General features: G+C 43.1%; 1 protein-coding gene across 1 annotated transcript; it reads left to right on the top strand.

Annotated features, from left to right (window-relative positions):
* Positions 1-12,929: 12,929 nt before the first annotated feature.
* LOC112900257 (beta-hordothionin-like) lies at positions 12,930-13,878 on the top strand. Its single transcript, XM_025969049.1, has 3 exons — positions 12,930-13,210; positions 13,309-13,377; positions 13,458-13,878. Exons 1-3 carry the CDS (start codon positions 12,982-12,984, stop codon positions 13,562-13,564), a joined length of 405 nt encoding a protein of 134 aa, XP_025824834.1. The 5' UTR covers positions 12,930-12,981; the 3' UTR covers positions 13,565-13,878.
* The last annotated feature ends 1,792 nt before the right edge of the window (positions 13,879-15,670 follow it).

Below are 15,670 nucleotides of genomic sequence, written 5' to 3'. Positions count from 1 at the left end.
CTCCCCGGGATATTTCCTATACTACCAAATATACTCTAACATCCCCGTAGTCGTAGCGGTAGCAACACTAATGGACAGACCGGAGAACAACGGAGATATCACCCCCCTCCCCCCGGCAGTCGGAACGCTGTTACGGCTGGAGCGAAACCAGGAAGAGCTCATCCAGATGATATTCCCTTAGCGCCGAAGTAGTTGAGGTCGAGGTGGATGTGGTTGAAGCCGTGGAGGAGGGCGTAGTTACAAAGCAGCAACATAGGTGCACCAGTACACAAAATCACCAGCCTTTTGCCGACATGTTCAGCAGGTCGATGAGCCGACTGGATGGCGATGGTAGACGGTGCAACTAAAGAGCGTAAAGGTGTCTTCCTTCAGCAAACCCTATCTAATGTGAAAAAAAGAAAAATAGCATCAAGATGAACCTTGTGTACGGAGCCCCACGGCGTTGCGGCTCGCCAGCAATGGCGGTGAAAGCGTATGGTGGACCAGGCGGGGCGAGGTAACCCCGATGGAGCCTGTCTGGCGATCGAGGGTGTTAGCCTGGTGATGATGTCATGCTCCAATGGCGTGGCAGCCTGCTGTCCACCTGTGCGACTTCTGCAGCCGCTGCAGCCGCGCGCTTGCCTCAAGGCAGCTATGGTGGCGGCGCAGGAGGAGACAGGGGTGGCCCTGGGCCAGATGCACGGGAAGGTGCGATGAGGGGAGGGGGCGACGAGGCAGCCTGACGAGATTGAATCGTCATGGGAGAGGTAGGTCATCTGCTGCTGCTTGACCGTGATGGGCGCGATAGATCCGAGGGATCAGACGCGCATCCTATGAGGGTGCTGCCTTCAGTGGAGATCGATCTCCCCGGGGGCGGCGCGATGGCAGCAGAAACCGGAAATCTAGAGTTAGAAACCTAGACTTGTTATACCATGTAAGAAAGATAGATTGCGTATGAATCATGGGTTGTATTGCATTGAGCCTCGAGGGTGAATATATAGAGGTACAAGATTTGGAGGGCAAGAAGCCTCCTTGAGATATTTCATATACTACCAAATATACTTTAACAGACACAAGTACAGCTAAAGCAAAATATTTATGTTTATCTTTCCTCGAATTCTCCGTAGTCCGTACAGGTGATTGCCGCGAATGATTTATTTAACAAGCTGTGTCTTGGTTTCAGGCGGAACCAGTTGTGGGACCAGTTGAATCTCATACGCTTGAGAGCTTGAGAAACTTATTCCTGTATGAATGTGATTTGCATGAAAACTTCTAGTTATTGCGTCACTGTATGCGGAGCTCTCCTAATTTGGAAAAGCTCTCCATAGGGTGTTGTAAGGTATGTATTGTGTATTTCTTCTGCTCAATTTATCTTCAAGTAACTGCCCACTCAAATCCTTCATGATATTGAAACAGCTCTTAGAAGGTTCCATGTGGTTCAGAAACCAATTGTGTTTCCAGTGCCCGAAGCTGAAGTCTACTGTGATCGCATACAAAGCTTATGACTATATCCCAAAACTGGTCAGTCTTTTGCGGGGCATCTCAGGCAGTGCACCAAAGAATACCATAACTCTTGCCAAAGTGAGGAACTCCTCAGTGCGACCCTAGGTGTAGTCCTTTCTTTTGTCTAGAACTTGCTAGCCCTGTCTATTTTCAAATGTACTGGCAGTTGTAAATATACGGTTTGTGCTTCAAAGCATTTTGGTGTCTTGTAATCCTGTTGGATTGGTGCATACAGCCCAAAATATATGAGATGACCCTTTCTTCATTTCTTTGTTGTTTGCGATTAGTGCCCCTTGGGTTGGGATACGGCTGCCATGTTTTGCTGTACACTTGTAATGGTCGTCCTGGTTTGAGTCAAACTTTTAGGCGTAGGCTATGTTCAGATGTGCTGTCTGCTGTAAATGCAAGGGCAGTGGAACTAGTTGTGGGTTAATGTTTCCGAGATGATTTAAGGGCGCCCTGTCGGAATTGAGCCCACGACCAGAAACAGAGAACTCTAACCAACTCTTATCCTGTCTGCAATGGCGAGTTGCATGTCAGTATGTACGTCACTGGTTTCACAGGAACATCGTGCCTTGTGCAGTTTGCAGCACATCGTTTTCCAGAAGAGATGATTCGAAGTTTCACAAGAACGACTGAATGTTCCGAGTTTTGGAACTAAAACTTAACCCTCCCACATTCAAATGAGATGCACGGAAATTTGAACGTGGGGGCATGACAGACAGCCAAGCCAGTGTTCCGCGCCGACTGAGCTGGAGGAGCCGCCGGCCCAACGCTGCCCATACACGCTAGGAAAAAGTCCCTCCAATCCCCCTCAACAATCTAACACAATCTGATTTATCCTTTTTCAAACTGAAAAATAGTATATTCAACACCTTCAATTATTAAAATTGTCCAATTTACGCCCTCGGTGATTTTGCCACGTGGCGTCATATCAGTAACTCTAGGTAGCGCCACGTCAGCAACTCTATGTAGCGCCACATTAGCCAAAGAGGGATAAATTGGACCGTGTTGATATTTTAAGGTGGTCAACTAGATTTTATCAAAAAATAGTTATAAAAATATTTTTTCTCTTAGAAAACATATGCAATTGAAAGTCCTAAATCTGGTTTTATCATACAAAATATGAAAAAGCTGTTTCATACTTCTTTCTAAAACCATGCTCTATCTTCTGGTTCCTAGTTAGTAGTTAGGAGTTATTAGATCTTTCAAAAATACTTTGATTAAAATTATTTTTATTTCCAAATTAAAATTAAGCGTTTTTAACGGAAGTTAACATCAACTCGGCTCGTTTAGCTCGTCTGAAATTGAACCTCAAACGACACAGGAGATGATAATAAATAAGTTGAGACCACTTACAATAAATAACAGAATCAACTTTTAGCAAAAAAATTAAAGTATGACCATAGGATCTCAATAACTTTTAACTGGACACTATAAATAGAGCATGATTATAGAAAAAATTGAAACTAGTTTCATATATTTGTGAGCTAAAATGAATTTTCGGAGACTAAACCAGATTTTAGGATTTTTAATTACATATATTTTTCTAAGAAAAAATATTTTATAATATTTTTTTGATAAAGTTCAGTTGACCCCTTGAACTATCAGCACGGTCCAATTTACCCCTCGTGGCTGATGTGCCCTACGTAGGACCGCTGATATGGCGCCACATCGGCAAAACCGTCTTTCGAAACCTCCGAGGGGGTAAATTGGATGGTTTCAATAGCTCGGGTGTTGAATATCCAGTTTTTCGGTTGAGCGGGGTAAATCAGATTGTGTTAATAGTTGAGGGGGTTGAAAGGACTTTTCCTACATACTACTACACTAGGCGCTCGCTGATGCGCCATGCAGCTTTCGTCACCACGTCGCCGTCCGTGATCCGTGGTTCTGTCCTTGTTTCCTGGCAGTTCTCGTGCATCCTCTCACCCAGCAGGCTGCCGTAGACCGAAAAAGCTTTTTGCCGCCTCTTTGCTCTCGGTGCCAATTGAGGACGACAAGATGGGGCCCAATTTCTACGCTAATATTCGGGGTCATGCGTGTGGGTGCGATGCAACCCGTCGTAGAAGGCCTAGGTACCGTGGCCGCTCGTTGCGCCACCCAGGCTGCCGATGTTAGGGTTCCGGGGGGAGCAGCCGCCAGCGAGGGGTGGGTGGTGGGGGGAGCGGCCGGCGGCGAGGTCGCCGCCCGGCTGGGGTGGTGGTCAAGGTGGCGGTTAGGGTTAGGGTTTTTGGTTTTCGAGGGTGAGGGCTTCCATACCGGCGGTTATAGAGGGGGAGGTCAGGGCAGCAGCGGCCTAACGGTGGTTGCGATTTGGCCGGACGGGGCTGGACCCCCGGTGGGCGGTGGCCGGCGGTGGGGGCAATAAGAAAGTCAGGGTGAAGACCGGCGGCGCGGTGATGGGTGGGCTGGCGGCGGCAGCCGTTGGCGGGGCTGTGGATGAGGGGGCGGAGGTGGGGTTGTAGGGAGGAAAAAGATAAGGAGAGACAGCCCACATACGGCCCATGGTGGGGAGCTTCTGCGATGCTTCCAATCCCAGTCGCACTTGCAACTGCGACTGGGGATAGCTTCCCCCACCAGGAACTATGTAGACTTGGGCTGATAACTTGGGCTTAGCTGGCCGTGCGTTCGTAGATTTCCTTTACGGTGCCCCCACTGGCCCATGTTTTTCACCCGACATAAATTCTGGTTGGGCTTGGGCGTTGAGTGGCCGCGGCTGCGGGAGTGATCGGGCGCGATTAGACATCACTTCAGGTGATGGTTTGTGGAACAATCACTTGATGTGTTAGCATGCATGTTGCAGCTAAATAGGAGGAAATCTGTGCATGCATGCAGAAGTAGACACATTGCTCACGTCACCCACATGCATGCAAATCCGAAACTAAAAAAGCTATAACTATTAAACAGAGCATCTAGATTAAATTTAGATTGCACCATTATCTTTCTTATGACAAGATCTTCAAAATAAGACCACACTTGACTATATTTGCAGAATATTTTTCAAAAATAATTTTTAATACTAAATAATTAGTTTCGGCTACTGGAAATAAATATTTTAACAACATGAACAAATAATTATTTTTACAAAAAAAATTAAACATAATAAATAAAAAAGTATACACCTAGAACAATTATATAGACTAAATAAAAAAATTACAAAGGGAGGGGAATAAAATATTAAAGAATAAAAAAATATTAGATAAGAAATAATGGGAAAATCATATTAGAAAATACATCAATTATTAGTACATTTAAAACAAATAAAGAAAATAGAGAAGAAAATAAAATAACAGATGCATGCATGCAGGTGGAGACAAAAATGATGACATCACCCACATGCAACCAATTTATATACCTAAAACAAATACTATATGAAAAAACAATAACTGTTATAATCTTTAAAATGTTTAAATGGATGAAGTTATGTATAGAAAGTAAGGGAGAATGTAAACTAAATAAAAATAGAAAAAAGATAGGTGAAAAATAGATAAACAATTTAGTATGAAATAGAAAGATAAAGTAAAATAATTATTATATAAGAAATGAGGAAAACTAATAAATTAAAATATTAAATTAATTAGAAGAGAAAAAGATACATCAAACATTAATTTAAATTAAAATATTAAATTAATAATTATAGCAGCTATGCACATAGTTTAAAAAATAGGACACATAAATCAAAAAATAAATAGTTGATATGAATATTAGATAGTATAAAATATCTAAAATTAAAAATAGAGAAAATGTGAAAAGAAAGAATAAGAAATTGGTATTGAAAAAATGACAAAAGCAAAGAATAAGTAAAGAAAGAAGAAATATCGATAAAATAATTATAATAAATAGAAATGAAAGAAAAATAGAAATGAAAGAGAAATAGTAAGAAAAAGTACGAAGGAAGCTAGATCCAGCAAGGAAAAAGTCGGAAGGAAGCAATAAGTGGGAAAAGAAGAAAAAGAAAAAAGTAAAAAAGAAAAAACAATAAAGAGCAGCATTTAACTGCAATTCCACCAGGATTAATAACACTAGTGCAATAGCTCGGTTATGGATTAAAGGTATGCGGATCACAACTTACTAAATAATAAAAAAATCAGTAAATAAATAGATATTGGACTTCGTGCGCTAATTAATATTGGGCCGAATTGATCTCACCAAATCTTTAGGGTTATAGCTTCCCCGGGAGTGATCAAGATCGGGCTTGTTCATGGAATGTAGTCCGCCCCCAAACGCACCCGCGCCGGTGGCGGCTCAGCCGGTGAACGGCTGAGCGCCCTGCCTGACGATCTCCTCCACCACGTCCTCTCTTTAATCCTGGCCCAGCAGGACGTGCAGACGACCTTGCTGTCCAAGCGGTGGCCGGGTCTGTGGTGCTCGGTGCCCGGCATCGATCTCGACATCAACGATGTCCCGGACGGCTCCATGGAGGAGAGGTGGCGAAAGATGCGTCTTGTTAGTGCTAAGGCTGATCGCCTTCCAGACGTTGATAGGCTGATGCTGATTGCCTTCGGTGGGTCCAGCTTCCGCCAGGCTACGAATATTTTCCAATTCTGCAATCTGAGCTCTTATCACCTCAAGAATTTGGAGCTTGTTAATGTGTCCTTGCACCGTTCATTCACACAAACACAGCAGCTCCGTTCTGATTGCCCAGCCCCCTGGAAGATTTGTTTCTTGTCGGATGTTACAATCAGTCTGATCAGATTCTGATGGCATTCAATCTGACGAACTGAAGACCTTGGTTGTTCGATATTGTTCTGCACCTAAGGTCTTCCGCCGCCCCCGCCTCCCGCCGCGCCACGCGGGCCCGCCGCCTCCTCGGGCCCTGGCCGCGCCCCTGGGCCGCGCCGCCGCCCGGCCGAGCCACGCGGCCCCGCCTTCGCCCCCGGGCCGCGCCGCCGCCCGGCCCCACCGCCGCGCCGCCGCCCCCCGGCCGTGCCACCCCTGCCCCCGGCCCGGCTGCGCCGTCCCTGCCCCCGGGCCGCGCCGTCCCTGCCCCCGGCCGCGCCGCCGCCCCTGGGCCGCGCTGCCGCCTCCGCCCCCGGGCCCCGGCCGCGCCGCCCCTGCCCCCGGGCCGCGCCGCTCCTGCCCCCGGCCGCGCCGCCTGGCCCCGCCGCCGCGCCGCTGTCCCCCGGCCGCGCTGCCGCCGCCGCCCCCGGCCGCGCCGCGCGTCCCTGCCGCCGCCCGGCCGCGCCGCCCGACCCCGCCGCCCGTCCCCGCCGCTGCCCGGCCGCGCCGCCGCCTGGCCGCGCCGCCCGACCCCCCGCCGCCCGGGTTAGTGCAGCACCGTCGGAAGTTAAATAAAATATTGTATTTGATATGCATATTATACTGATTAAACACTAATCGCTTAAGTTTAGTAACTAAAGCTTTATAATTATGATATATCTAATTTAAAACTAATCGCTCAAGATAACTATATTCTAACTTTGCAATTATTTAACTTAAAGTATGGGTGAGGATCGACGATGGATGTACGAAGGTTGGCCTAATTTGTCAGATAAATGGATAGCTAATACGGAGGAATTTGTTAAGCGTGCTTTTGCTATGTCAAAGAATGGAAATGATGTGAGATGCCCATGTAGCCGTTGTCGTATTTGCCATTGTCAGACTAGGAAAGTTTTGTCCTCACATCTGATAAAGTATGGTTTCATGCCTAACTATGAGGTGTGGGTGTATCATGGTGAAGCTTTACCTCCTCAGAATGCACCAGAAGTCCCAATACTATTAGAAGTGGCGACATCACCACAAGTTCTAAGTAATGACAATGGAGAGTATGATAGAATGGATGAGATGCTTCGTGATTTAGGGGAAGATATGGAGCTCCCATCCGAGACTAAGGATCCACCTAAGTCGGAGGCTAAAATTTTTTTCGAGCGCCTTAAAGCTTCAGAAGAGCCGTTGCACGAGCACACAAAAGTGACTGCCCTTGCTTTCTTGACTCGACTCATGGCTATTAAGTTCAAATTCACATTATCTCACAATTGTTACAATATGATCTATTGGTGATATACTTCCGGCAAATCACAAGATGCCTAGAGATGTCTACCAGTCAAGGAAATTGTTGTCTGGGCTTGGTATGGACTACAAAAAGATTGATGTTTGTCCAAATAACTGTATGCTTTTTTGGAAAAATGATATAGATTTGAAGAAGTGTCGAAAGTGTCAAGAATCGAGGTTCGCGGAGGTTATAAATGAAGATGGTGAAAAGGTGACTACAGAGATAGCACAAAAGCAACTTCGCTACATGCCTCTTATGCCTCGGTTGAAGCGGTTATTTTTATCAAAGAATACTGCTAAGCACATGAGATGGCACAAAGAGAGGGTGCGTGCAAATCCAGAGTTGATGCTGCACCCGTCTGATACTGATGCATGGAAAGCTTTAGATGATTTTGATCCAAATTTGATTATATATAATGTTTGTGGTTGGTTTTGGGGTTTCAAGTTGTGCTGTTAGTCTGGGAAGCTTAACTTCCGACGATTTTTGGGCAGCCGTTGGAAGTTTGCGGGGCTTAACTTCCGACGGCCGCGGAAACCGTCGGAAGTTAAGACACGGCTGTCGGTCGCCGTCTGCTGGCTAACTTCCGACGGTTTCACCAGACCGTCGGAAGTTAATAAACTTCCGACGGTTTTGGCGTTAAGCCATCGGAAGTTGAAAATTTCCGACGACTTCGGCCCGTCGAGCCGTCTAAGAAATGTGGCTTCTTCTCTTCACTACAGGAAAACTGGTAACTTCCGACGGTTAATGCAGGAACTGGTCACTCTTTCGCTGGGCTATGCACCAAATAATGCTAGCTGTAACGTCTACAGAGTATGAAAAGTAAACTCTGCTGCCTGACTCTAAGTAGTCTTTCTTTTCCTTGTTTGTGTTGAACGAGCCATGGTGCCGCAGACTATCTTCAGATGAACTGCCTGCTGTATATATCTCTACTTTAGTAAGCAAGCAGTGATTCCTTGGTCCGTCAATCGAAATCCTAATCGGAGTCTGGGTGACCATATGTTGAGTTAAGGGTCTAAAATTATTTAGAATTAGCGCTTGATGAGTAAAATTGAAAAAGATTGAAGTCCTCGACCAACACGTATTATATTATTACAAAATACATATGATGTATAATATATACTCCCTCCGTTCTAAAATAAGTGTTGTTTTAGCATTTAAATTTTATCCCACAAAGAGCGTTGTTTTAGTTTGTAATAAGATCCATCTAATTAAAGCAATACTAAGTACCAAGAAAATATTGTATACAAAAATGCATAGAACCAATCAAATACTTAGTGAATGTTACTTTTCTAGTTCCAATGTATGCATTCATTGAGGATCCAAAAAATCATATATATATATATATAAGTCTACTTCTTGTGATGACAAATATAAGTCCATTAAAATAGAGTCGTTGGTATTCTAATATAACACTTCGCTTGAAAATATATTTCATGATAGAATCTATTATGTCAACCTACATACATATGAAATTTAGGTATTATAAAAAAATAATGATCAAAGGTGAAATAGTTTGAACAACAACCATGAAATGTATTTATATTTGTGATCAGAAGGAAGCAGATGGCTCACAGGTGTACCCTTTGGTATCGGGTTGTGTTTGGTTGGAATAGAAGCTACGACACAGTTTTGGAGAAATTCAAATAGTAATAGTTCTGTCTGCATAGCTTGTTCTGCTTATTCTTTGAAAGGGCACCTTGCATGCATAGCAGTGAGTACACCGCAACCTCAGCATAGGCAGATCCATAAATACGAACTTCCACAATCTCATCTAGAAGGCTTGGGCACCACTCAAGTGCAAACTCTTTCATGGCTTGCATTGCTTGGCCGCAAAGCAGCTGCTGCCTCCGTGCCGGCAAACAGGTGAATCAGATTTGCACTTGGTTGCAGACTACCGATATAGTAGGCGGGTATGGTTGGAGATTTCCCACTGAACCAGCCAGCATATGTTGTCACCGGTTGGATGGCGCTGCAGTGCGAAATGGTAAGCGAATGGTGGCCGACTTGGGGGAGGCACCAGACACTCCAAACAAAAGGACACCGATTCTTGTCACTCTCATTGCTTGGGAGCTTTGGAATGAATGGAACGCATGTGTTTTCAATCGCAAAGAGCAGGCAGTCAGGTCCTTACTTGCAAAAGTTGAGGAAATAAGAATGTGGATACTTGCTGGAGCGAAGGGTTTGAGCTTTGAGGTTTTTTTTTGTCCTTCCATGTAAAAAATGATTTTTAACTCCTCCTTAATCAATATAATATAGGCAGATCTCCTGACCCCCCGCCCCCTCAAAAATTTCTGACAATATTAGCCCTTTCATAATTAATAAGTAGGCTAGGCCCATATAATGCCAATGAACATTAAGTCAAAAGGAGGGGGTTGTAGTGTAACGACTTGACAATAAGTACATACTCCTATATGCAAAGTAGATCACCGTATAGATATGCAACCGAACTTTGCAATCCCTAGAAAATGAAAGCTCTGAAAAATTTAAGACCTATATACTTGCATTGGTTGTCACGAAGTCATTGCCAAGTCATCATCCACTATATTACTGCCATGTAGAAATCTGAATGCATGTTAGCCCTTACGAAATTATTGTTGACTTGTACTGCTGGATAAGATCAAAGTTGAGAACAGGTAGCCAGCGCCATGCACGCACCGCCTTTTCTTTGTGCTGTATGTAACATATTATGTATTATGTCACCTATGATAATTAATATCAACTGTTTACCTACCCATACATAGCTTATGATTTATCTGCCATAAGGTACAACTACCTAGTAGGAGTCGTCTCATGCATGCATGATACCAAGTCTTATTTTGACTTATTTTTCTTTTGTATTTTGCCAAATACGTTATCTTTTGGATAAAGAAAACCATATGTCAAGAGATAATGTCATTAGGTGATGAGATAGATCATACTCTTAGCAGCCATATTAAAGAACATTGACTTAGCATAGCTGGTCCAATTGCAGCCATACTCTCAACAATTATGCCTATATATATATATATTTTATTTGGTCTCCACTGAAGTCTTGTCCATTTTCTTCCATTGGCTGAGATGGAGCCGTCTTAACTACTCTTCACAAAAATTTGCTAGTTGCTGGTCAGTAAGATCAAGTCAAGAACAGGTAGCCTATCACAACCACGCTCCATCTTAATTACCCTTCAATTTATATAAGTCATGCATTATATTTGAAGGCAACCTAAAGAAGTTCTCTTGTTTAACTCTAGGGACCAATATAATGCAGCAATGCTTATAGTTGACTAGATAAATAGAATGCTTTTATTTAAGATAGCAGGGACATCATAAAGAAATGCTCTCATTAGGTAAATGAGCTCACGTACACTACCATATTAGCAGTTAGCTATATGTGCACCCATCCCAATTGTTGCTAGACCAGCAAAAGAAAACAACGAAGACAATTGAAGATCAAACATGGAATGAAACTAGCAACCTATGAGTATGTGGTAGCCAACATTTTGGACCTAGAACCATGTTTTTGTTACAACTAAAGCTGATAACAAAAAAAACAAGAGAATGGCTAAGCGTCACATGCCTGTTTGGCATCTAGAATCAATGGTAACAATCAGTAAATGGCTATATTATTATACAATATAGTAATAAAAACATTAAACTTGCCTTTGCAAGTTGGAATAATCAGGTACAAGATTATTTGAACATGTGGTAAAATATCTTTAGATTAGTTATGCCCACATCATACATGGATGAACTATTTGAATTTGAATAGACCAAGGAAGGAACACCTTTTATATTTCGGAAGCTCAGCTCATTGTAAATATTCAAGTACAAATGAGTATGACATATTAACAACTTCTATAACAAATAAAATTTGGGCACGACTGCTTCCTACTCTGGGTTTGCTCGACACGAGACATGTCTCATCCCGTAGTCCCAAGCCTGACACTCTGGGTTTGCTCCACATGGTACCTACATCTGATTCGCAGATACCTGAGTGGTGGTTGAGCTCACAACAAAAAATACAAAGCAATGCCGCAAGGTATTTGACTCTAATGCTATTGATATCTTTGGATGATTTGGAAGGAGAAGAATCAGCGGGTATTCAATAGAGTAGCTAAAATGCGGGTCATGCTGTTCTAGCGGATCAGAGAGGAGGACCAGCAGTGGATTTTGGTGAGGAATCGTCATCTTGAGTTGCTATCCATACCTATATGACTTGTAGACTTTGCAGTTCGCTCTTATGTCGTGCTAACCTTTTCTTATGTAATACTCTTCTTTGAACACTCATGATCTGTTTTTACTAGCTCGGAATGCATCATTGCACGGTCACATCATTCTTCATCTTAGCTTTTTAGTGAAACACATTCCAGGGCACATTCATGAAAAAAAAAGCTTCCATCACAAACAGATGTGCTTGACAAACAAACAGCTTCTATATGCGTGCAAACAGCCTTTGTTATGATATAATTGATAAAATGCTTTCTAGAAAATAAGTCAGTTGTAAAGCTCGATTGCTACATTTTGCAAGTTTCTAACCCCACACTGGTATTATTGATGACACTTCCTTAAGGGAGCAGCTGCAGTTTTTTGCATTGGTTTAGCCTACATGGCTATGTCAGAATGATATTTCTTTACGATGCAATAATCATAATGTTTTTACAACCACAAGATTGCCAATTCCTTATTTTTAGTGTTTACCAATTGGCTTGCAATATTTATCCCTCTAGCACCATGGAACTATGGAAGCATCAAGCATATATAGATAATATGGTGGCCCAGGCAACCACTACTCTGGAGGTTGTCATTCGGTAGCTATTGTTCACAAAGCATATCTTATTCTTTCACCAGAACACAATTAACATATCTTATCTGATGAAGAATAGTTAAAAAAATATTACAGTTCATTTAAAAATATTAATTGATTACTTTAAAATCATTTGTTAACAACAATACCAGAACACAATTTGTGAACTTAATTACTTGTCTGGACAAGATTTACATGAAAGATATGAGGTTTTATTTAGGTTACGTTGTTGGTCTGGGAGAAGCTGAGCATGGCAGGGTCACCACACTCGATGGGGCTGAGTTTTGGTATGTACTCCTTTGTGCATGTGGTGGTGGTGGGTGCGGTATGTGCATGCGCTCAGTCAAAGAGGGATAAGGTAAATCCTGCCTACCTGTGTTGGCAGCACATTAAATAGGGTTTCCATTGGTGGCTCCAACTTGGATGCTATATTGTGATTCTGCGTACACAGCAGCCAATTTATTTAAAATAAAAGCGATAGGTGATCATCTATCGTACGCATTCCTTTGCTATCACTTATAGATGTGGAATTGTACCAACCCCGGTGATGTCTTGAGTTTACATGGAAAGTGTCACCTCAAGACATGTACTTAAAAATTTATCAGTTCAAACAACCACACACCATCACCTATTCTCCCTATAAATAGAAGCCATGTGGTTCTCTTCTCTTCGGTACCAATAACCCAAGCCATTTCTTTGTGTTTTACAGGAAAGCCAGAAAGAAATGGGGAGCAAGGGTCTTAAGAGTGTAATCATGTGTGTGCTGATACTAGGGATAATCTTTCAAGTGGAGGGCAAGAGTTGCTGCAAGAGCACCCTGGCAAGAAACTGCTACAACATATGTCGTCTGAGGCTTCCTCGGCCAGTCTGTGCAAGAACATGTGGCTGTAAAATCATAAAAGGCACTAAATGCCCACCTGGCTTCCCTAAATTGAACCTTCTTCCAAACTCCGGTAAAGAGAAAACACACTATTTTCATCTTGCTTGTTTATTATTTCTCACGGCCAAAAACTTATTTACATACTAAGCTAGCTGCTTAATTGTTTGGCAGGTGAACCAGATGCCATTGAATACTGCAACTTAGGATGTGTGTCTTCTATGTGCGACACTATGAGCAATGGTAAATTCATCGAGTATAATTTTAGTTATTTTCTAGAAAACTTAAAAGATTTGTTATTAAGACATACTATACCATTTCAGCTCCCGAATTTGTTGGCGAAGAGACGAAAATCGACATGGAACGCTGCAGTGATGCATGTGACCGTTTCTGCAACGGGGATAGCCGCATCGCGTCCGTTGCCGCATAATCATGCATGTGCATGCCATGAGATTTGTTGTCGAAGGCTAAGGTCTCATCATGATGGATGGCAGTCCACAAATAGGATCTCATGGGCCAGATGCAAGTCAGCGTGTCGTCTTATATATGTATGTACGTGCTCTTTTTTTTCTTTGTTACAATAAAGGTAACCACACGATGGATGCCATGTTCCTATCTGTATGTGCTCATCTTTATCGAGATGTATGCGTGTATCCTGGGCCAGTTAATATGATCACTATAAATTATATTGTTTCGTGTTACTTTTAAGTTTTTATTTGTTAATAGTAGACTTATGTTTATTTCTTTAATTTTTTTTATTTTTCTGGATTTGATTGCTTAATTCGCTATTGCGGAATTCGACCGAAGCCTATATATATAAATGTTGTAACTCCTTTTTAATTTTCAACTTCTGAGAGAGGCCTATATATGTAAATGTTGTAACTCCTTTTCAGTTTTGAAGTTCTGGGACATTACGTTATAACCATAAGGTCTTTCAGGGAATTCTTGCCAATCAGCACATGAACTAGAAATGGAATGCAAATACACAGTTGAGTGTTGTATGACCATCAGTAACATGAAGCTTATTTTATCATAATTTTTTTATGGCATTCTTAGAGAGCAATTCACTGTTAAGTTTTCTCTCCTGGAATTGCTACTACAGCCTTAAAATTAATCATCCTTGACAAACCTAATTACTACACAAGCCAACTACCAAGCCATATCTCCGCGCAACTCTTCTTCCTAATGGCGGCTGCAGATCCAACAATTTGTTTTAGCCGTAGTCGCCAGCTGTGGCAGCAGCGTTGGCTGCATCAGACACACTGTATACGAACAGGATGGCTCCCCTGCCATCTCTGGCCTGGTGATCTGTGCACCAACCACGCAAGCAATTGCTGCCTTCCGGTCTCAATGTTATGGAGGTTGCGAGACTCACGTGCTAACGCGAAAACATGTCGCACCAAATATCGAGTACTCAACGTGCAATGCGCAGGGGCACATCTTGCAGCGCCGTTACATGAACAGGTCGGACCGGTCAGACCGGTCTTGTCGGGGCAGCCTGACGAGGATCCAACGAACGCCCGTCCGTGAGGGACCCGTCGGGGCAGACGCACCTTGGGTTGCTCTATGATCGGTAGGCTACCTAGAGCGTCCTCAAACGCCATAGAGATGAAGGAAGAACAACGTATTGGGGTTGGAAAAATTAGGGTTTGTAGAAGGTGAAAGGGTAAAAAGTAATAGATTGATATGTTTTTGATCGATTGCAGATTCTCAATCGGCCGTGGCCCTTTATAAATAGAGAGGGGAGTTCATGCCCGATTAGAAGTCGAAATCCTAATACATCTCGTGTAAAAATACAACTTCTAACTAGGAGTGGCGCAGCCAAAACCGGTCTAACCGTCCTACTCAACCGGTCTGAACCGGTCCGATCTGGGTCAAATCTTCCCGAAGTCATAACTCTCTCATCCGAACTCCAAATCTAGCGTTCTATATATACATTTTGATCATCTCAACGAGAGCTATTCAATGGAGAAGTCAAATTTTTTTGGTAAAGTCACCTAAACCGGTTTGACCGGTTTGCGCACATCAGTCTGACCGGTCTGTACAGCTGTGCCAATTTTAATCGTCAACATTATGCTACCTATCATCACCGTGTGAGCCATGATCCCCTCCGAAGTCCCCAACCCTGTACACTCCTCCGTTAATTTCGTCCTCCCACAATCCTAATTTCTCTAACACTGTAGAAAAAAGTATTGGCGCACTGCAGGAGCATGGCGTGGTCCTTTCCCTGTGGAGCTCTGAATGGGGAAGTAACTAAAGGTTAATGAGTCTATTGTTTATTTCACTTTAGCATGCATTTTAAGTTGATAGTGATATATATTCAGCAATATAGCCAAGCTTTTCGACAGTTAGAGCATTAGACTCCGGCAAGAAACTCCACGTTGCGGCTTGCGACCTATGCTTGAAGCATGGTACCTTCTTACTTAGTCTGGGCATTCGGGCTACCCAAATTTTTCGGGTCGGGCTTTTCGGGCTTTTGGGGAATTCGGGTATTCGGAAATGCTACCCGAAATCGGGTTTTCAAAAGCTAAGCCCA

The sequence above is a fragment of the Panicum hallii genome, chromosome 7 (genome assembly GCF_002211085.1).
Source record: "Panicum hallii strain FIL2 chromosome 7, PHallii_v3.1, whole genome shotgun sequence".
Taxonomy (NCBI): Eukaryota; Viridiplantae; Streptophyta; class Magnoliopsida; order Poales; family Poaceae; genus Panicum; species Panicum hallii.
Note: the sequence above shows the minus strand (reverse complement) of the source record. Positions and strands in the feature narration are given on the sequence as shown.